Source organism: Hemiscyllium ocellatum, chromosome 6 (assembly GCF_020745735.1).
Source record: "Hemiscyllium ocellatum isolate sHemOce1 chromosome 6, sHemOce1.pat.X.cur, whole genome shotgun sequence".
NCBI classification, from domain to species: domain Eukaryota; kingdom Metazoa; phylum Chordata; class Chondrichthyes; order Orectolobiformes; family Hemiscylliidae; genus Hemiscyllium; species Hemiscyllium ocellatum.
In genome coordinates, this window is record NC_083406.1 from 120,571,367 (window position 1) to 120,593,529 (window position 22,163).

At 40.3% G+C, this 22,163-nt stretch overlaps 2 protein-coding genes across 4 annotated transcripts in view; one reads left to right on the plus strand and one right to left on the minus strand.

The window, feature by feature from the left end:
• rsf1a (remodeling and spacing factor 1a) overlaps positions 1-15,997 on the minus strand; it is a 106,682-nt gene extending 90,685 nt beyond the window's left edge. For 2 of the 3 annotated variants that reach the window (XM_060826329.1, XM_060826328.1), the window contains exon 1: positions 15,804-15,996. In XM_060826329.1, the coding sequence (XP_060682312.1) occupies positions 15,804-15,933 (130 nt within the window). In that variant the 5' untranslated portion in view covers positions 15,934-15,996. Of the gene's footprint in view, positions 1-15,803 lie in introns of all 3 variants that reach the window. The other variant, XM_060826330.1, reaches the window with a different exon arrangement.
• Positions 15,995-22,163, plus strand: part of aamdc (adipogenesis associated, Mth938 domain containing) — a 51,043-nt gene continuing 44,874 nt past the window's right edge. Inside the window, exon 1 of the mRNA XM_060826332.1 lies at positions 15,995-16,213. The gene's annotated coding sequence lies outside the window, so the exon portion shown is untranslated. The remainder of the gene's footprint in view (positions 16,214-22,163) is intronic.

The window sequence follows — 22,163 nt, forward strand, 5'->3', positions numbered from 1 at the left end:
AATGCAAATAATTAGTGTAAACTCTGAGGATTCTTTTACAGTCCAATACATTTACAGATTAAATTAAAAAGCTACCTCCTGTGTCAGACGTGATGTTTACACAAGTCAACTGTAAACCACAAAGGATTTGGGATTGTTCTAAGTTTTAAAAAAAATTCATTCATGGGATGTGGGCAGTGCTAAGAATTAACCACATTGCTGTGGGTCTGGAATCATATACCAAGCAGAGAAGGTAAGGACAACGGTTTCCTTCTCCTAAAGAGGTTAGTGAACGAGATAGGATTTTCTGACAATCAACAAATATTTCATTGAACTCTTAATTCCATTTTTGTTACTGAATTCTAATTCCACCATCTGCCACTGCAGCATTTGTTCCTAGAGCATTACTAATCCAGGGTGCCAGGTAGTCCAGTAATAATACTGCTTGGCCATTGCATCCATTGAGGATTAATGAGAATTGAGAAGGATTGCAATCATTATGCAACACAACAAGCACCAGTTAGACATCGAGCATAAATTATTGGACTTTTTTTAATTCATTCATTCATGGGGTGAGGGGTCATTGGCCATGCTAGCATTTATCGCCCATCTTGGAGGGTAGTTAAGAGCCAACCACATTGCCGCAGGTCTAAAATCACACGTGGTAAACAAAGAGGAATGCAGGTGCTGGAGATGAGAGTCAAGAGCATGGTGCTGGAAAAGCTCTTCCAGCACCACATTCTCAACTGAAGTCACATGTAGGCCAGACCAGGTAAGGATGACGGTTTCTTTCACTAAAAGGCATTAGTGAACCAGATGGGTTCTTTTTGACAATCAATAATGGATTAATGGTTATCAATAGACTCTTAATTCCAGATTTTAAAAGAAAATTGAATTAAAATTCCACCATCTGCCATGGCAGCATTGGAACCCAGGAGCCAGAACATTACCTAGGTCTCTGAATAACAGTCCAGCAACAACACCAGTCAGCCATTAGCTCTCTCTAAAGTAGATAATAACAAAGTTCCAACAAATAACTAAATTTTTCAACTAAGTAACAAAACAGATTCACTCAATTACATTGCTATGGGGAGCTAGTAGTGTAGTGGTGATGTCACTGGACCAATAATTGAGAACAAAAATTCAAATCCAATGACATAGGAATTGATAGAATGTGAATTCAGTTTATAAACCTGATATTTAAAATTTTGCACAGTAACGGTTATCGTAGGTTGCAGTACTGTGTGCAGTCTTGATCTCCTGGACTCAGGAAAGCTATTGTTGCCATACAGGGAGTGCAATGAAGGCTCACCAGAGTTATTCCTGGAATGGCGGGACTGTCCAATGAAGAGAGATTGGGGAAACTGGATCTGTAATCTTAGGCGTATTGAAGAACAAGAAGTGATCTGATTGAAACCGACAAAATATTTTAAATTGGCTAGATGTGGTTGATGCAGGTAAGATGATTTCCCCAGTTGGGGATTTGGGATTTGTCTCCATATTTAACTGCTCATGTGAGAATTCTGGAGGTTGGTGCAAGTTTTAGATAGGTAATGCCAGCAAATACTCAGAACTTTGCTACTATTGCTGCATAATCCAGGCCATTGTATTCTCCAATTAATTCTGTTAATATTTTGCACTTAGAAGCATTTTGACTCAATTTCTCAGCTCAAGAGTCTATGTAATGAGCCAACCACGCTCAAACTAGTCTGGCTGTGTGTATTTGAGTTACAGGCTTCCGTCATGCAGGTTTGGACCTTGGATCATTCTAATCAACCTACACATTTATCTTTTACTCATGAAGTTATCTATATTTTGAGGTTGTTCATTTTCATTTTTTAAAAACTTATTTTGTAAATGCCTTACAAAAAGCTTATTTTTAATTACTGTATTACTTGTTTTTTGCCTGTCAAATCAGATATTTAGTGAGAAATTAAATAATTTTATTCCTTTGGTGATGCTGTTGAGAGAGAAATTTTGGCCAAGGCAATGAAATAATTTCCCAGCTTTTTTTTTAAAAAGTGAAACAGACTCTTTCACAAGTATATGAACAGAGAATTACTTTGATATCTCCCCCAAAAATGCAATCCCTCCAACTATATGATAATTTCTGTGCTGATATGCCAGCCTAGATCATGAGCTCGGGTCTGAATTTATGTTCTTCTCACTTGGAACCACAAAGTCTTTTAAGATAGATTTTCTAACCTCAATACCACAAAATAAAAGTTATATTAAGGTGCTGTTCCATGTGAACTAACAGCTTCAAACGCACAACGATCACATGCAGACTTACAGAGTTAAGTGCCCAAATTATTCAACTATGGAACATTTTGTAAATCTGCTGGATTCTATCTGTTACAGGGAAAATTAATTCACTTCATAGGAAGCAGCGAAAACCTGGTTAAGTTATTGCTTCTCTCCTCCTCCTACCTCCAACACCACCCACCACCCATTGTCAGTGGATCCTGAAATAAACTATTCTGGCCAACTCAACACCTAGCAACTTAGCACTGGCCAATGACTGAATGGTAGTGTAATTGGATCTGAAAACTTAAACACCGTGCAAAGCATGTTTACCTACAGATCTACTGGGAAAGAATTTACCTAATAATGAAGCTGATATTCTTACATGATAAAAGTTTCATACAGTACAGTAGCCATAAACATTATTCTCACATAATCAGTAATTCCCTATGAATGACACTTTGTTGTGCTAGTAAACTAACATATGGACCAAAGAACGGAACTCAGAGGAAAATTAATTTCCAATATTACAAAGTAATGACAGTGCTAAAATTGTTCATCGCCCTGTGCAAGTTATGTAGCAGCAACAGTCTAGAGTCTACACCCAGCAAAACAAATATTTTCATGAACAGACACAAATATAGCTATGATGTTCAGTAGAAATAACACATGTCAGTGTCATAGCATAGCTTAATTCTTTCACCTATGGCCTCGACAAGATTTCCTGCTGCAAGTGCCTTTCGGCTTTCGCACGAGACCTGCTTAGCTGTGAACGGTTGATCAAGGTGGGGTTTAGGAAAGTTCCCTCTCATTTTTATCTTTGCTATCCTTGGCAGGAAATGCTATCAAGACACAGGGGTTTTCCAAACATCCAAACACAATTGAGCTTTTCCATCAAACTATCACTTCTACAATTTCACTCCAATCCATTCCAAGTGGAAATGGATGACCTCCATTTAAGTCACTCATAATTGATACTTCCAGACCTTTTTGACTGAAACTGTAAGAGCTCAGCTTCCGATAATGTTTTAGTACAGTACTGTACTCTATTGTCTGCCTCAATTATACAATTCATCCTAAAATAAGGAGAGATGCCATGCTTCTTTATAATCAAGGAATCGAGGGTACCATCACTGAGCCAAGTTGATAGTTGGAATTTTTCAAACTGTTATGACCTAATGTAGCTACTGAGGTAGAGACCATAACATCAGTACAAAGGGAAGCAGACAAAAGATACATGAAAGAACCAGAAAGAAGGAACTAGAATGGATAATTTCACTGTAGGCAGAATACACCATATGCTGCAAAGTCTCTGGTTGTATCACACAGACATTTGGTAACAAGAAAATGATGCTAACCAGATTGTAGGCTGCATCTTACAATGGCAACTAGTATATTGTATAACAAGGATAACCCTGAGGATGATTATTTTACTGATACAATATTTTAGAAATTACAGAAATAAATGCCTTACAAAGCACAGTCCTAAACAGTTTACTGTACAGGATGTAAGTTTGCTCGCTGAGCTGGAAGGTTCATTTCCAGACGTTTTGTCACCCTACTAGGTAACATCTTCAGTAGGCCTCCAGGCAAAGCACTGTTGATAACTCGTACTTTCTATTTATATGTTTGGGTTGGTGATGTCATTTCCTGCAGTGACATCATTTCATGTGGTGATGTCACTTCCCATTTCTTTTTCCCAGGGGGTGGCAGATGGGGCCTAACTATATGTTGATAGAGTTCTGGTTGTAATGCTATGCTTCTAGGAATTCTCGTGCATGTCTCTTTTTGGCTTGTCCTAGGGTTGCCCACCAACACACTAAAACAGCAGCTAATGAACTTGAAAGATCCTATACAGACAATAAGCAAGACTAATGTTACTTACAAAATATCACGCAAGCACTATAACAGACACTACACTGGACAAACAGGCAAAGAACTAGCCACCAGGACACATGAACACCAACTAGCCACAAAACAATATGACCCTCTCTCACTGGTATTCGTACATACGGATGAGGAAGGACACCACTTCGACTGGGACGACACATCCATCCTAGGACGACACATCCATCCTAGGACAAGCCAAACACAGACACGCATGAAAATTCCAAGAAAGCATGACATTCCAACCAGAACTCTATCAACAAACACATTGAATTAGACCCCAGCTACTAACCCCGAGAAAAAGAGCAGGAAATGCCATCACCACAGGAAAGGAAATCACCAACCCAAAGAAACACAAACACAAATAGAAAGCAGGAATTATCAACAGTGCTTCTCCTGGAGGCCCTAGTATGGTAATGAAATGTCTGGAAATGAACCTTCCAGCTCAGCCAGCAAACCTACATCCAGAACCTCAACCTGAGCTACAAATCTCAAAACTCGCTAAGTTTACTGTACAGGCCAACTGGCCTTTTATATTTGTGCTAGCTTTTTTGCTACAGCAATCCCCAAAAAAAAGGGATGGTCTGATCATTCTCTTAGCCCAATCTCATAAATGAATACAGCACAAATAAGGTACATGACCCCTGTAGATAGGACTAACGTTCATGTTCCACTTCATGCATTTTCATCACATGCCCCAGCAGTGGTGAGATCAAAACATACGCCAAGTGGAGAAAAAAGAATGAACAATTCCCAACTTTGCTGTCTCACTCATATCCTCAGCATCTCTTGGCAAGACAAGTTGACCAATTCAGAGTTCTTGGTAAGTACTAATTCCATTAGCATGCATTCATTGTTAAACCAATGATAATCAGATTAACAATTGTATACCCACAGATCCAAAGTGCACTGAGCTGGTCACTGGGTTCTGACCAGCTGGGCGCCATATCTCCACTACAAGTGAGGTTTGAAGACTGCGGGCATTATAGACAGTTGTTAGTGGTCAAAAAACTAATCTGACTCAAGAGAAGGCCCAGAGAAAACCTTGACAATCTTCAGCTGCTGTAGAGATGGCCATTCCAGACTGGGGTCCTGAGCCACTCTTGATGTTTAAAACAGTGTTGACCAAAAGAGTGCAAACTGTCATCTTACGGGGTGAACAGCTACCACTTTAACTATCAGCATCACCCTCTATTCTCCTCTCTCTCTTACGCTTATGTAAACTCCACTTAAATGCATCCAAACTATGCACCTCAACCAGTTTTGTTTCAAAAAGGTAACAAGTTCCATATTGTCAACTCTCTCTGAGTAAAAAGGGTTTCTTTTAAATTCCTTTTATAACTTTTGGCAAATGGTTATTTTTCTATTCATTCCTAGAATGTGGGCATCATTGGCTGGCCATCTCGGATTATTCTTCAGGTGGTGGTGGCAAGCTGCCTTTTTGAACCAAGTATGGATAAACCTACAATGCTATTAGGGAGAGATCTACTTAATATAACCCAGCAATAGTGAAAAGACAGTGACATACTTCCAAGTTAGGATGGTGAAAGTCTTGGAGGGGAACTGCAGGTGATGGTGCTCCCATGAATCGACTGCCCTTATCCTTCCATATGGTAGGGGCCGTGGGATTGGATGCATTGCTTAAGTGAATTTTGCAGTGCATCTTGCACAGTACCATAAGATGTAGGAACCAAAATAGCCAGTTCACTCAAGTCTGCTCTGCCATCCAAATGAGATTACAGCCGATTTAATAAAGCACAACTCCACTTTCTTGCCTCACCTCCATATATTTGATTCAATTACTGATTAGAAATCTATTTCAACTTTGAATGTAATTAACAACCCAGTCTCAAGAGCCCTCCCTTTCTCTGCTGTGAAAGGATTCCATGGATTTACTACAATAACATTGCTCGCTTGTGTCTTGTAGATGGTGGACAGGAATCTGGAGGCAGGCTACTTCCTGCAGGATTCTTAGCCTCTGACCCCCTTTTCTGGTCAATTGCAGTCCCCAGGATGCTGACAGTAGGGGATTCAGCAATGGTGATGTCACAGAATGCCAAAGAACCACGGTCAAAGATGGCCATTGTCTGGCGATTGTGTACCCCAAATGTTACTTGCCACTGGTCAGCTGTAATCTGGATATTATCCAGGTCTCACTGCATTTGAACATGGACTGCGTCAATACCTGAAGAGTCTGAATGGTGTTGAACATATGCAATTATCAGCAAACATTCCCACTTTTGATATTACGATGGAGACAAGGTTATTGTTGAAGCGTCAGATGATGATTAGGCACAGAACTGGTCCCGGAGGAGATCTTGCAGAGGGGTCCTTGAGCATTTTCATTGTCTTTGATTCATAGCTTTCCCAAAAGTGCAAAGAATGCCCCGATGGTTGTGAAATCAAAACAAATCAAATAAAGGTAAGGACTGATTAGGGCTCATCAACATGGCTTTGTGCATGGGAAATCATGTCTCACAAAACTTGATTGAGTTTTTTGAAGTACTAACAAAGAGGACTGATGAGGGCAGAGTGCTACATATGATCTATATGGACTTCAGTAAGGCGTTCGACAAGGTTCCCCATGGGAGACTGATTAGCATGGTTAGATCTCATGGAATTCAGGGAGAACTAGCCATTAGGATACAGAACTGGCTCAAAGGTAGAAGACAGAGGGTTGTGGTGGAGGGTTGCTTTTCAGACTGGAGGCCTGTGACCAGTGGAGTGCCACAAGGATCAGTGCTGGGTCCTCTACTTTTTGTCATTTACATAAATGATTTGGATGCGAGCATAAGAGGTACAGTTAGTAAGTTTGCAGACAACAAAATTGGAGGTGAAGTGGACAAAGAGGGTTACCTCAGATTACAACAGGATCTGGACCAGATGGGCCAATGGGCTTAATTCAGATAAGTGCGAGGTGTTGCATTTTGGGAAAACAAATCTTAGCAGGACTTCTACACTTAATGGTAAGGTCCTAGGGAGTGTTGCTGAACAAAGAGACCTTGGAGTGCAGATTCATAGCTCCTTGAAAGTGGGGTCACAGGTAGATAGGATAGTGAAGACGACGTTTGGTATGCTTTCCTTTATTGGTCAGACAATAGAGTATAAGAGTTGGGAGGTCATGTTGCAGCGGTACAGGACATTGGTTCGGCCACTTTTGGAATATTGTGTGCAATTCTGGTCTCCTTCCTATTGGAAAGATGTTGTGAAACTTGAAAGGGTTCAGAAAAGATTAACAAGGATGTTGCCAGGGTTGGAGGATTTGAGCTATAGGGAGAGGCTCAACAGGCTAGGGCTGTTTTCCCTGGAGCGTCAGAGGTTGAGGGGTGACCTTATAGAGGTTTACAAAATTATGAGGGGCATGGATAGGGTAAATAGACAAAGTCTTTTCCCTGATGTCGGGGAGTCCAGAACTAGAGGGCATAGGTTTAGGGTGAGAGGGGAAAGATATAAAAGAGACCTAAGGGGCAACATTTTCACACAGAGGGTGGTACGGGTATGGAATGAGCTGCCAGAGGAAGTGGTGGAGGCTGGTACAATTGCAACATTTAAGAGGCATTTGGATGGGTACATGGATAGGAAGGGTTTGAAAGGATATGGGCCGGGTACTAGCAGGTGGGACTAGATTGGGTTGGGATATCTGGTCGGCATGGACAGGTTGGATTAAAGGGTTTGTTTCCATGCTGTACATCTCTATGACTCTATTGCATAATTGTAATGGCTCCTCTTAGGACACCTTCAACTTTCAAAAAAAAAGACCCTATCGATTCATCCATTCCTGATGGATTTATCCATTTGTATGCGCTCTGCCTGAAGGCAGATCTTTAGTTCGAAAGTCTGCCGATGCTTCATCTTGTACAGTTTTCTTGGCTGTATGTCAGTGGTGGTTTACAATCTCACAGTTCTGATGTCGCTTATGTTAGTCTCCAGTATTCCCACATCCTTCTTATAATATGGAAACCAGTATTGTAAATTGTATTCCAAATACTTTGTCTTAAGTGATTAACTTTAAGAACAGGTCCTGCTCCTCGGATGCTGCCTGAACTGCTGTGCTTTTCCAGTACCACTCTACTCCAGAATGGTAGCACTTTAACAACTCCATGTAACGTGTTGCAGTTTAACAACTTCGCACAGCCAGTGAGAATGTAGGGTTTCTATCTAGATAACTGATTTGGTTCAGGAGTCCCCTCTGGCATGGCAGTCTCTGCTCCATTTTTTGCAGATGAGGGAATTGGGCCAAGAAAGTGCAGGATTCACTGCCCAACTTCTTTTATGGCCTCTTTCCAATCAGATGAGCTTTCTATTGTTCTTCACCCTTTTCAAAGTCTGCTCTTACCAATCATAATCCAGTTTATATTCTACTTATTAAGTTGAATCAAACCTCCGTCATCAAGTGGAGATTTTTTGCCTCATGTTGCAAATACATTTCTAGGATCCTGTTTTGAGATTCACATTGAGGTAAAATGCATTGTTAGGAGTGCAGAGCTCAAAACATAGAAATATTATTTGATGTCTAGACTTGCTTGTGGGAAATAAGAAACTGGGAAAGCTGATTAGCAAATCATATTCTGCATTTTTCTTATGAGTCAGGTATCAGAAATTAAGAACTTATTCTTCATACGCAAGCAATTCATCACAGCATTGAATCTAGCACCTTGATAATTCAATCCACCTCCTTATGGATCCCAAATAGACAGAATTTCCAGATTGGAAATATAATATATGCACACTACAATGTAAACAAAACGATTTCTAATTACGAAGGCACTCCAAGTCTTCAATGTTCAGATACTGAATTTAAAAACGCAGTGTAGTTGGTTGATGCGTTTTTGCAACAGATGAAAGACCACATAAACATGTCTAGGTGAAATTTGACCTCAAGGAATTTCTCACATCTTCAAACAACAGCCTTCATATAAACAAGGACTCAAGAGTGACATAGCTCAAAAGTTATTTTCTAACAGAATGACATTAATCACTGCCTTCAGGAGAGAAAGGGGGGGGGGGGGGGGGAGCTTTGGGTTTTTTTTTGCCCTGAAACGTAAAACATTCACTTCAAACTATGGAACATTTGCACATTTTCCAAATTCCCACTCACTTTGTACTGCACAACATCAGGCAATTCATCAGATCTCTAGCCTAATGTTTTATTTGACTCAAGATAACAAAGAATTTCAGTGGGCCAATGAAATAGTGACCACTGGCTGTCAACTCTGGAGAGGTAAAGAAAAGATAAAGATCTCCAAACATTGGAGCAATCCTTGAACATTGAAAGCTTTGTGTCCCTTTGTAGTTTGAGAATGTCAAGGAATAAGTAAAATCAACATTTGCCTGTAATAGAGCTCGTCAGTGAAGAACCCCAACAAGATAGCTATAATCTTTTATAATTAACTCCTGTTCATCCTGTAGGAATTCTTACAGTGAGTTAAAATTGTTATATTTATGTACTGCTTTGCCAAGAACTAAATCAGCATGTATGAGAACGACCTGTACACAATCAACACAATCAAAAAAAGCAAAGCAGTCACCTCACAATCATGCTTCATTACATTACGCTGCATCTCCTGTTTCATGTACACATTGTCCTAACCTTTAACATTGGATTAATTAGGTGGTAACTGTTACAGAAAATTTACTTGAAATAAATTGGGATTCGCTATCGATATTAAAGAGGAACAGGTTACTGGAGTGAACATGTGCAAGCTTATGAATCCTTACTAAAATAAATGCAGTGTATTATCCCAAGCAACATTTAAAATAGTAATATTTATGCCCCTTAAAATTAGAAAATTTCTTCCTTTATCAAGTATTTTTAACTTATTTCTATCCCTTCACTTCATCAATCCCAGTGCCAGTATTAATGCACGATTAGCTAAAAAAGCCCTGAAACTATTGCTTTAAAGCATATCTTATTAATTTTATGGCATAATTAAACATAGAACTGTGGATGCTGGAGATCTGAAACAAAAACAGAAATTACTAGTGAAACTCCAGCAGGTCTGGCAGCACCTGTGGGGAGAAAGAGTTAACACTGAGTCCGGTGATGAAGATCATTCCAAATTTCAGTTTTATTTTAGTGGTGCATTTTTTAAAACCACTTCTTCAGCAAAGCTATGTTGTCTCCTAGTCCAGCAGAGCCACGCTTTGAAAATTCTCATCCAGGTGTTTAAATCTGACCAGGACCTTACCCTTTCCTATCTCTAACATTCTCATATGTTGTACCTCAAGAGAACTTCTGTATTCCTCCAATTCTGGTTTCTTGCATCTTCAACATCTTTCATACAACCATTATGATAGTTTGCCTTTACCAGCAAAACCTCAAAAGAGCTGGAATTACCTTCTGAAACTTTTCTACGCTCTACCTCCACCTTCATAACTTCTGTAGATCTAGGCACAGTGGTTATTTGATAACATGCCACAAAGACTATTGTGGAAAATAAAAAGTAGGGGGTAACAATGGCATGGATAAAAGACTGGTTAGGTAACAGGAAACAAAAAAATCAAGCAAAAGCAGTTCTTTTGTGGTTAACAGGACATAACAAATGGTGCGCCACAAAGATCAGCGCTGCTGCCTCAACATTTTATAATTTACATCAATGTGTTGGATTAAATTGTTTTAAAATTAATTCATAGGACGTAGGTTTCATTGGCTGGGCATAAATCAATGAATGAACCTAAGTCCATGGTGTAGGTACATCCGTAATGCTATTGGGCAGAGTGTTCCCAGAGTATGACCCAAGGACAATGAAGGATCAGCAATATGTTTGAAGTCAGGATGGGGATTGGCTTGAAGACAAACTTACAGGGCATTTCTGGATATTTATTGCCCTCATCTTTCTAGATAGCAGTGGGCACCGGTTCAGAAGGTGCTGTTTAGCAAGCCTCAGCAAATTTCTACAGTGCATCTTGTCGTTGGTACACATGACTGCTGCTAGTTTGTCCATGGTAAAGGGAGTGAATGTTTTTGAACATGGTGATGTGAGCAGGACAAGAGTACAAATTTATACCTACATAGTATACATATGACAGAGCTCAACATCAGTTGTTTTTTGCAAATGCACCAATGGTAATGCTGTGTTGTAATTGCACGATGCAGATCAGAACTGATTCCCATACTGTTCTGGTAAACTGCACTCAGCTGCAGTAACAGTGCAGGCCATTACAAACGCAAGTTCTGCTTACCATTCAGTGACCACTGCAAGGAGAAAGATCTACATTGTGGTGTCATGTGAGTAGATGATTAAACGGTGTCATCTGCCCTTCTCCATTCCTCTGAACCTTGCACCAACATGGTACAGGAGTTGAACATTGCATGGGAGGTGGGGCAGGGAAAAGGAGGTGCAAAGGAAGTTCACCATCATATCTTTTGCACAAACAGGAGTAGCCAATTAAGCCTCTTATGCCTGCTGTACCATTGTATTAAAGTATACTGATCAGTACTTCTATATGTCTGGAGCGAAGTGAGAAAGGATGCATTCAGAAACACATCTACTGAAACAATAGATATTTTAAAAAATATAACTAGCTACTCAGATAACTACATAATTGTCATGTTTGGAAAGGGTATTAAGAAAACAAATCACTTCCTGTGATACATGATCAGTTTGAAGCTAGTCACAGAATGGCTTCAACATTTCTTCATTCACATAAAAGCTGTGTGCTACACCATCTGCAAAGTGACTTGGTCACACTTTTTCTGCATAGTTGAGTGGGTTAATTGAAAAATATCTTAGATGCAACTAAAGACTTAATGAAATTGAGACAATAATAAAGGCTTAGAATTTCAGAAACAATTAGGCAAGGATGATAACTTGCAGATAAACATTCTATAATAAGCAGACTGCACAAACATGAAATAAATTCCTTGCAAACTTTTCTTCCTGCCTTCTTATAAATACTGGGGATGCTTCATTATGATGTAATGTATTTCTCAAATGTTCTCTAACATCACAATCATTCTGGCATTTTGGTAACGATAGAAACTCTTGTTTTTAATTTCTTTCCATGATCACATCGTCAAGTCCCTCATTACACAGCTTCCTAAATGGATATCCATATCCTGCTTCAAAGTCATTGTTTAAATTTTGAATCAATGGCCTGGAATCAATTAATTTTACTTTATTACAAGATGATAAGAAACAAGAACTTTTGGCCCCTCAAGTCTGCTCCACCATTCAATAGGACTGTGATTATCCAGCATTCCTCACTCCATTTCCCCCATAATCCTAGATTTTCCTACTGATCAAGAATCTACCCATTCTCAGCCTTAAATATATGCAAGGACTGACTCATAGCCGTCAGTCACAAAGTTCGCCAAAGACAACTCTCAGAGATGAAATTCCTCAAATCAGTCTTGGTGCTCTAATTCTGAGACTATGCTTTCTGCCTCTTCAGCACATCATCTTAGCATTCACCCCAACAAGACCCCTAAGAATGTTACATGTTTCAATGACATCACCTTGCATTCTTTCAAATTCCAATTAGTAGCGTCCAACTTGTTTAACCTTTGCTTTTAAGACAAACTTTCCATACTAGGGATTAACCTAGTGAACATTCTTTGAACTGGATATAGTCCTGGAAGTAAAGGAACTTTTCCTGCAATTGTGTTTTTTTTAAATAAAGGCAAGTTTGCATTTACGAAGCATTTTTACAACCACAGCATCTTTTAAATTCTGTTGCAGTCAATGAAGTACTTTTGTAATGTATTCATTGCTGTAATGCATTAAACTGATTTAACCTGTATTCCACAACTACACATTTTGCTGGCGAAACATTGCACTGTTATTTACCCTGTCAACTCCTTTCGTTAACTAAAATATCTCAATTAAACCAATACACATGCTCGTCTCAAAAGTCTTAACCACAAGGAGGACGCCATTCAGCCCATGCCAATCTTCTGCTGAGCAATCCAAGCAGCCCTGTACGCCCACTCCACCCATTAACCCTTCAAGCCTGAGTTGAGATTTTCAAAAGGAAATTGGATCACTATTTGTCAAGTGAAAGGGTGCAAGGCAAAAAGGAAGGGCAGTGGTTCTAGATAAACTGTTCTTTCAGAGAACCAATGCAGAAATTACAATAGGGAATGACAACCAAGGTTTTCCCAGTCTTTCCTCATTTCTATCCTTCATGTCTAGGAGTATGAAGAAATTGTCACTCGACTTTTCTTTGTGCACAACATATATTTCTTGCAATGAACTGTCAAATATTCTAATTCAAAAACTCAAGAAAAATTAATGGTCTGAAAATGCTGCAAATATATTTGTATCTTAAAAAGACTTCAGAAAGGAAGGGTTATGGATGCTAACTTGCTTACTGTTTCTTTTGTTTTCTGTTCTTATTAAGTGAGGTTTGATCATCGATTTAGACAATTGCCGTGGCATTCCCCTGCTTCCATATTCTGAACCCGATGAACTCTTTTGCCCCATTGTATGTATGGTCATGTTTTGTTTGGATCTATAAGATAGATTTTTCTAGCATGCAACCAGATGCCTAAACCTCCCTATTCAGCTGTTTCTTATACCATGACGTTTCCCAACTTGTAATATATTTCCATCTACTAGTCTTACATCTGATATATGTTTTGTGAAGTAAAGTGCCACATGTAAGTGTCAGAAGTTTCTGGAACCTCAACAAGCTGTCATCTTCCGACATGATCTGAATCAGTGATCGACAATCTATTCATCGGAGAACAACCTTGTACACAGCCCAATCCTGTCCTCATACATATTTTCCAGCAAACAGATACTGGACTTCTAACAAGAACAATGTCAGTTTTCTTCCCCTTCCTAGTCTCATGCACAGCCAACATCAGGTGCCAAAGGGCTGTTCTGTGCTGTACTTTTCTATGTTCTAAGATCATGCTAACTCATGACAGACCATGCAAATTTAAGACCTAGATTCACCAATCTGACCTACAAAGAACCAGACTATGCAGTTCAACAAGAAATATTCACTGAGCAATAGCCATTATGAGCACAAGCATCTGCCACTTCAAGCACATTACCTAATATACTCAGCTAAAAGTTCATGCGAAACTGCCAGCATAAAACAACAGCACAGTCACTGTCATTTCCAAAAGCAAAAAAAGGTATGAACAGTTTACAACTGTCACAAAGAACAAAACTCTGTAGATGCCAGAAATCAGAAATATCAGAACATGGCAGCATCTACAGGGAGGTCGACGTTTCGGGCAAAAGCCCTTCATCAGGACGAAGGGCTGATGAAGGGCTTTTGCCCGAAACATTGATTTTCCTGCTCCATGGATGCTGCCTGACCTGCTGTACTTTTCCAGCACTACTCTAATCGAGACTGATTTCCAGCATCTGCAGTACCCACTTCTGCCTAGCATCTACAGGGAGAGGAAGAAAGTTAACAATCCAGTTTAATAATTATTCATCAGTGCTGCATTTCTAAATGGACTGAAAATTAGTCAATTGCAAAATTTCAAGCGCCTTTTAATACCCTGAATCCTGTTTATAAGAGAAAATTCTACAAATATCCATCAAATCAGTCAGCATTTGTACTCAAATAATCTATGCTTCCAATACGGTCTTTATCAGAATAAAGTTATTTGGTATTGACTGCCTTGAATTGATTAGTAGGAAGTGAGAACTGATGAAGGGCTTTTGCCCAAAATGTCAATTCTCCTGTTCCTCGGATGCTGTCTGATCTGCTGTGCTTTTCCAGCACCACACACACAGTCTTGAATCAATGGAAGGTGACCAACCAAAAACATTAACATTGTTTTTCTCTCCAAAAGGTGTTACCCAACCTGTTGAGTACATCTAGAAACAAAAGTAGAAATGTTGGAAAAGCTCAACAAGTCTAGCAGCATCTGTGGAGAGAAATCAGAGTTAACGTTTCATGTCAAGTAATTTTCCTCAGTACATCCAGCATGTTCTGTTTTTGTTAATGGAGCAAAACTGGATATTTCAAAATTTAAACAAGAACATCTGGTCTATTATAAGAAACAATTATTTAAATACATGGAATTAAATCGTTTCCCTTCAATAATGCAGTTATATTTCAATGCACCTTTTACACCAACCTAAAACTCTCATTTGATTTAGCTGAGCTTCAAGTGAGTAAGTGAAAAATCAAAAACTTGCAAACACACAAAACCACATAGAAATTCCAAATGAGATGCTCGTGTTTCATATTTGAAACAGAATTATGAAAATTTATACAAAAGAAGCAAAAACACTAATGTGGAATCCTGTTTATAAAAACGAAAAAAACGACAAAAGAAACAAGGAATATTGGAAGAGAATTTAGAAAATAGAAAGGGAAGGAGGAAAACAGATTAAAAACGAGGGGGCGATTGAGGAGGAAAAAGGCTTCAAAGTAGGAGATGGAAAAAGTAAAGGTGAGAAATATTTTCATTCTTTTACTTTTAACAGGAAGTCTCAAGTGATGCAGGCGCATGCGTGGTATTAAAAGGCGCTTGATATTTTGGCAATTGATTGTTGATTTTTGTGTCATTCGAAAAATTGTTGGAGATTATTTAGTTCGTTGGCCATGTACGAGTCAAAAGAGGAGAGAGGATTGGGCTAGTTTTGATACTAAACCCATGCGTGGTTACACATAATAGACGTGGGGGATGCTAGAGGATCCCGTCTCTGCTTTATTAACAGCATTTCATCTCAAACATCAGCTTATTCGGTCTTCTCCTAGGTAATTTATTTGGGCCTTACCAGATTTTTTGTTTTCCAGCGCTTCTTCCAGCTCGGGGAAGGTGAATTCGGGCAGTTCCAACGAGGCGCCATAGCGCTCTAGGAAAGAACAGACAACGGCGAAATTGGGCTTAGAGGCGACCGCCGCCATCTTAGTGTCGGAGGACTCCGCGCAGTCCTCCGCTATCCCGACGAGCAACGCTAGCTTCCTCTCCGCACCCCCCCCTGCTTCCCAACACGCCCGAGCCGGGCTAGAAAGTAAACATAGATTGCGGGCGTTTGGAGGAACAGGCAGTTCAGGAAGAATCTTCCAGCATCCCGTCTTGCACCGCGCTCAAAGAGCCAGGCACGAGCAAAGGATTCGACGGGAGGGAGCAAGAGCGGCCGTTGCCTTAGTAACCGTTGGTTAGCAACTGGCCCAGGGAATTGAGGTAATACTGAAAGTTAGTCAAAAAGTTCATGAAATGCTTATTCTCTTTCTTTCACGAAGGAGGGGAACGAAACCTACAGAAGATATTAGCTGCTTTATTTTATTTTTTTAATATAAGTGGTGGGAAAAGAGGATTGTAATTGGTAAATTTGTTTGAGCTGTAGGCCGACGGTTGAATTGTTTTGCTGTTTCTTTTATTCATTCGTGGGGTGTGGGAGTCACTGCACAGGCATTAATTGTCCATCCCTAATTGCAGAGTCAACCACATGGCAATGGCTCTGGACTCACAAGTAGGCCAGACTGGATTAGTTAGAGTTTAAAAAAAACTGCAGACGCTGGAATCCAAAGTAGACAGCACCAATCGACCACACCGCCCTGTGGCCCAACATTTCAACTCCCCCTCCCACTCTGCCGAGGACATGGAGGTCCTGGGCCTCCTTCGCCGCCGCTCCCTCACCACCAGATGCCTGGAGGAAGAACGCCTCATCTTCTGCCTCAGAACACTTCAACCCCAGGGCATCAATGTGGACTTCAACAGTTTCCTCATTTCCCCTTCCCCCACCTCACCCTAGTTCCAAACTTCCAGCTCAGCACTGTCCCCATGACTTGTCCGGACTTGTCCTACCTGCCTATCTCCTTTTCCACCTATCCACTCCACCCTCCTCTGTGACCTATCACCTCCATCCCCTTCCCCACTCACCAATTGTACTCTATGCTACTTTCTCCCCATCCCCACTCTCCTCTAGCTTATCTCTCCATGCTTCAGGCTCTCTGCCTTTATTCCTAATGAAGGGCTTTTGCCCGAAACGCCGATTTCGCTGCTCCTTGGATGCTACCTGAACTACTGTGCTCTTCCAGCACCACTAATCCAGGCAGGAGGCTGGAAGAACACGCCAAGCCAGGCAGCAATAGGAGGTGCAAAAGTCAATATTTCAGGTGTAACTCTTCTTCTGTTGGCAGATTTCCTTCCCTAAAGGCCATTAGTGAGCTAGATTTGTTTTCTCTCAGCAATTGCTTCATGATTGTTGTTGGAACCTTAATATTTTTAAATTGCATTCAAGTTGAACCCTAGTACCCAGAATATCACCTTGGTCATAAGACATAGCAGCAGAAATTAGACCATTCAGCCCATTTAGTCTGCTCTGCCAGTCAATCATGGTTAGAGACAAAAGAAACTGCAGATGCTGGAATCCAAAGTAGATAGGCAGGAGGCTGGAAGAACACAGCAAGCTAGGCAATACCTGGAGGTGGAGAAGTTGATGTTTTGGGTGTAATGCTTCTTCAGGACTGCTAAAATGTCGACTTCTCCACTACCTGATGCTGCCTGGCTTGCTGTGTTCTTCCAGCCTCCTGCCTATCTATCTGCAGTCCTCACTTTCTCCTTAACTATAAACATGCCAACCATAAACCTTTAAGTGTTGGCCAGTTTTGTTACAGATGTATGAAACTTTAGTTGGGCCTCATGTGGAATTGCGTGTAGTTCTGATGACTGTGCTACCAGAAGGACTTGGATGCTTTGGAGAGGGTGCAGAGAAGGTTTACCAGGATGTTGCCTGGTCTGAAGAGTTTTGGTTTGGAGCAGAAGTTGAATAAACTCAGATTGTTTTCTTTGAAAAGACGGAGGCTAAGGGTCAACCTGGTAGAGGTCAACAAAGTTAGGTCAACAAAAGCATTAGCAAGTTTTGAGAAGATTTGTAGCTCAGATTGATGTTCTAGATGTAAATTTGCTCACTCAGCTGGAAGGTCCATTTTCAGGTATTTCGTCACCATACCAGGTAACATCTACAGTGAGCATGGCATGGAAAGGTCAACTACAAAAGAGCACAGGTTCAAGGTGAGAGGGAAAGTTTAGGGGAGAAGTTTGGGGAATGTTTTTCATAGAGAAGGTGATGAGTGCCTGGAACAAACTGCCAGTGGACATAGTGGAAGCAGGCACATTAGCAATGTTTAAGGCGTGTCTTGATAGACATATGAATGGGAGACAGAGGGATAGAAACTGAGTATGGGCAATATGTTGCAGGTCTAAATCAAGATTAGGATTCGGCACATGCTTGGTGGGCTGAAACAATTGTTCCTGTACTGTATTGTATTTTATTGTATTACCAGTCCTGTTTGCCTGCATTTGGTCCATATCCCTCTAAAATTTTGCTATTCATGTACTTGTCCGAATGTCTTTTAAATATTGTAATTGCACCCACCTCTCCCACTTTCTGTGGCAATTCATTCCATACATGCACCACTCGCTGTGTCAAAAAGTTGATTCTCGAGTACGTTTTAAATTTTTTCCCTTCTCACCTTAAGTCTGTATCCTCTAGGTTTAGACTTCTCTACCCTGTGGAAAAGACCTTATCTCTACCCCACAAGCCTGATTTGCCATTCACCGAGATCACAGTCAATCTGTGGTCCAACTTTATAAATCACTCTTTAGTCCATATCTCCTCAGATCTCTTTTTAACAAAAATAAGTTATCTGTCTCAAACTGATCTATATAGCACCTTTTTGGGATCTGAGGATGTATGTGCAAGAAGTTTTAAAATGCACTCAAATGTTGTAATGTAGGGAACATAGCAGCCAATTTGAGCACAGCAAGCTCCCACAAATGTGAGCATTGAATTATACTGACCAAATTGTCTACTGTTATGACAAGGTGGTGAACCCTTCTGCTAATTAAACCAAATGCCCAGAAAAGCTCACCTTGCCTCATATGAGTGACGGAGAACTCCCAACTTCCACAATTTAAAGAACAGATATCAATTTATTCTTTATCTTTAAAAGTGAACATTAAACAACAACTATTTTCTAAGACTCTTTCTCTTAAAGGTTTATTTTCTCCTTCCCATTCTGTAACAATATTGTTCCAATAAAAGCCCCTATTAAAATTACATCAACTTAATTTCAAAACCAAACAGCGGCTGTCATCGTCGGCATATGTCATCTCTTAGCTACAGATCTCCCTGAGTCATCTTTGATCCTTTGTTGCAAAGATGCTTCATGTGAAAAAGGCACCTTTTATGGAGAGTATTTTGAATGACAGTCTCTTGATGTCAGTTTACTCTGTCACTGGCTAACTCTCAAAATGCTGGCTACTTTATACCCCAAACTTTGGAACGTCTCATTGGTTTGATGTTGTCAAAACAGCAAAGTTCAAATTCAGTTGGGTTTTAGTATCCTGGGGTATAATTTAAACCGATTGGTTAAAAGCAAATGGTGGTCAAAACAACTGAGTTATCTAGTTTACATCTACATATTAATATTTTCAATTTTCCAGTACACTCAGACTGCTAGTCAGTCACATGACAGTTGCCTGCAAACTCTCACTGCCAAAACTGCCTTCACCCTCTCTTAAAGGTACATACAGTACATGCCTTCAACTTCATAACACTATCATAGTAATGTTGATTGAGGGATAAATATTGCCCAGCACACCAATTTGACAGAGTGCTGTGGATGATTTAAAAGTGCAACTAAGACACACCAAGTGGGTCCTCAATTTAGGATGTCATCAAAAAAGCCAACACTTCTGACAGTCAGTCCTTCTGCACTTTACTGGAGTGCAGCATCAAGTTTGTTTTTGCATTCTTCAGTTCTGGAGTGAGTCTTGATCTAACACCAAAGGCCGGAGTGCTGATTGATTTTGGATTATTTATGAGACTTTTTAATCCAACCCCCAACAGATGTGGTGTTTTGTGAAAGGTTGAACATGTCATACCCAATTCTGTCTGCTTTATTTGTGGGTGAGAAGATGCTGCTACCAATCATCTTTTCTTTGGCTGGATCTAAGGTCGAATGGATCTGCAATGATTGCATATCAACAAACATTGCATGTTAACATGAAGATAGAACATAGAAAAATACAGCGCAGTACAGGCCCTTCAGCCCTCAATGTTGCGCCGACCGAATCCTACCTAACCTACACTAGCCCAATAACTTCCAAATACCTATCCAATGCCCGCTTAAATGACCATAAAGAGGGAGAGTTCACCACTGCTACTGGCAGGGCATTCCATGAACTCTCAACCCGCTGTGTAAAGAATCTGAACCCGCTGTGTAAAGAATCTGTGTAAAGATACTCTTGTCTTAACAAGAAGAATATGGTGTGTTAGCAATTTGGTACAAATTACAGAATCAGAATCCCTACAGTGTGGAAACAAGACCTTCGGCCCAGCAATCCACACCGACCCTCTGAAGAGTAACCCACCCAGACCCATTCCCCCATTACTCTACATTTCCCCCTGACTAATGCACCTAACCTACACATCCCTGAACGCTATGGGCAATATACCATGGCCAATTCACCTAACCTGTACATCTTTGGATCATGGGAGGAAACCGGAGCACCCGGAGGAAATCCATGCAGACAGGGGAAGAATGTGCAAACTCCATACAGACAGTTGCCAGAGGCTGGAATCAAACCCTGGTCCCTGGCGCTGTGAGGCAGAAGTGCTAACCATTGAGTCACCGTGCCGCTTACCTTAGTTTGTTATACATTGTTATTAAGACTATAAGACGTGGGAGAAGTAGCCCATTGAGTCTGTTCTGCCTTCAATGAACTCAAGACCGATCTGATAATCCTCGATCCATTTTCTAGATAATCCTTGATTCCTTTTCTGATTAATAATCTATCTTAGCTTTGACTACCTTTAATCCCCTAACTTCAACAGCTGTGTATGGTAAGTAATTCCACAGACTGTCAACTCTCTGAGAGAAGACATTCCTCCTCATCTTTGTCTTAAGTGTGCAGTCCCTTTGCTCTGAGATTATGCCTACAGGTCCTCGACTCATCTCAATAAGCTTTTCTGTCATTCTTCTGTATTCCAAAAAGTACACACCCAATGTACTCAATCTCTTCTCATTAGAAGGCCCTTCCATACTGGTATGAGTCTTTGCTTAAATAAGGGGCCTAAAATCATTCACGGTATTACAGCTGTACAATTTTAGCAAAACCTCCTTACTTTTATATTCCATTCCCTTTGAAATAAAGGCCAATATTGTAGCTGCCTTCCGAACTACCTGTTTAACTTGAATGCTAGCTTTTTGTGATCCTTGGATGTGAACTCCAAAATTCCTCTACTCTGTAGCTTTCTGCAGTCTTTCTCCATTTAAATAATATGTAGCTCTTATATTCTTCCTGTCAAAATGCATATCCGTATAATGGCAAACACTATATTCCAACTGCCAAGTTTTTGCCCAATCACTTAACTTGTCTACATCACTCTGCAAACTCTGTCATTCTCTCCACTTGCTTTTCCACCTATTTTAGTGTCATCAGCTCACTTGATCAACATACAGTCACTTTCCAGCTCACTAATCTGTATTGCAAAAAATTGTGGTGAGAAGACCTAGGGTTTCTGTGGTTCAGTGGTAGTATTCCTAGCTTTAAACCAGGAGATCTGAGTTCTGGTCCTGTCTATTCCAGAGGTGAATTGTACCATAACTGAACAGGTTAATTAAAAATCTGAGATTAGATATGGGTTTTATAGTTCTGAGATTCCAAGATATTCTGCTTATCCTCACCAAAGTCGGTCGAACATAATTGTGTGGCATGGACACTTAATACAGTCACCAACATTAATCCTTTTAGAACCATTTCATCATACAATGCTCTGGTTAACTGAACTGTATTAACCACTTAGACAATGTGTAGAGCTGCCATAGGTCGGGTTCCAGCTGCGCATATAATCAAATATGTTTCTCACACAGAATTTGGTGATGAGTTGACTCTTGGTGTCCAATGCTGATTAACACTGTAACATAACCTGAGGAATCTGTCGGTGCACTTGGGATATTATGCCTTCTGTTGCCTTTTCATTTTGTTCAAAGCTGGGCTGAGAAAACATCTGAGAGGAGATTGCAAAGTTGTTAGCAAGTTTTTTTTTAAGCTGCTTTATTTCACAGACAACAAGTAAACATCCAGAACAACAACCATGCTCACTTTTAGTTCAAATCATTGT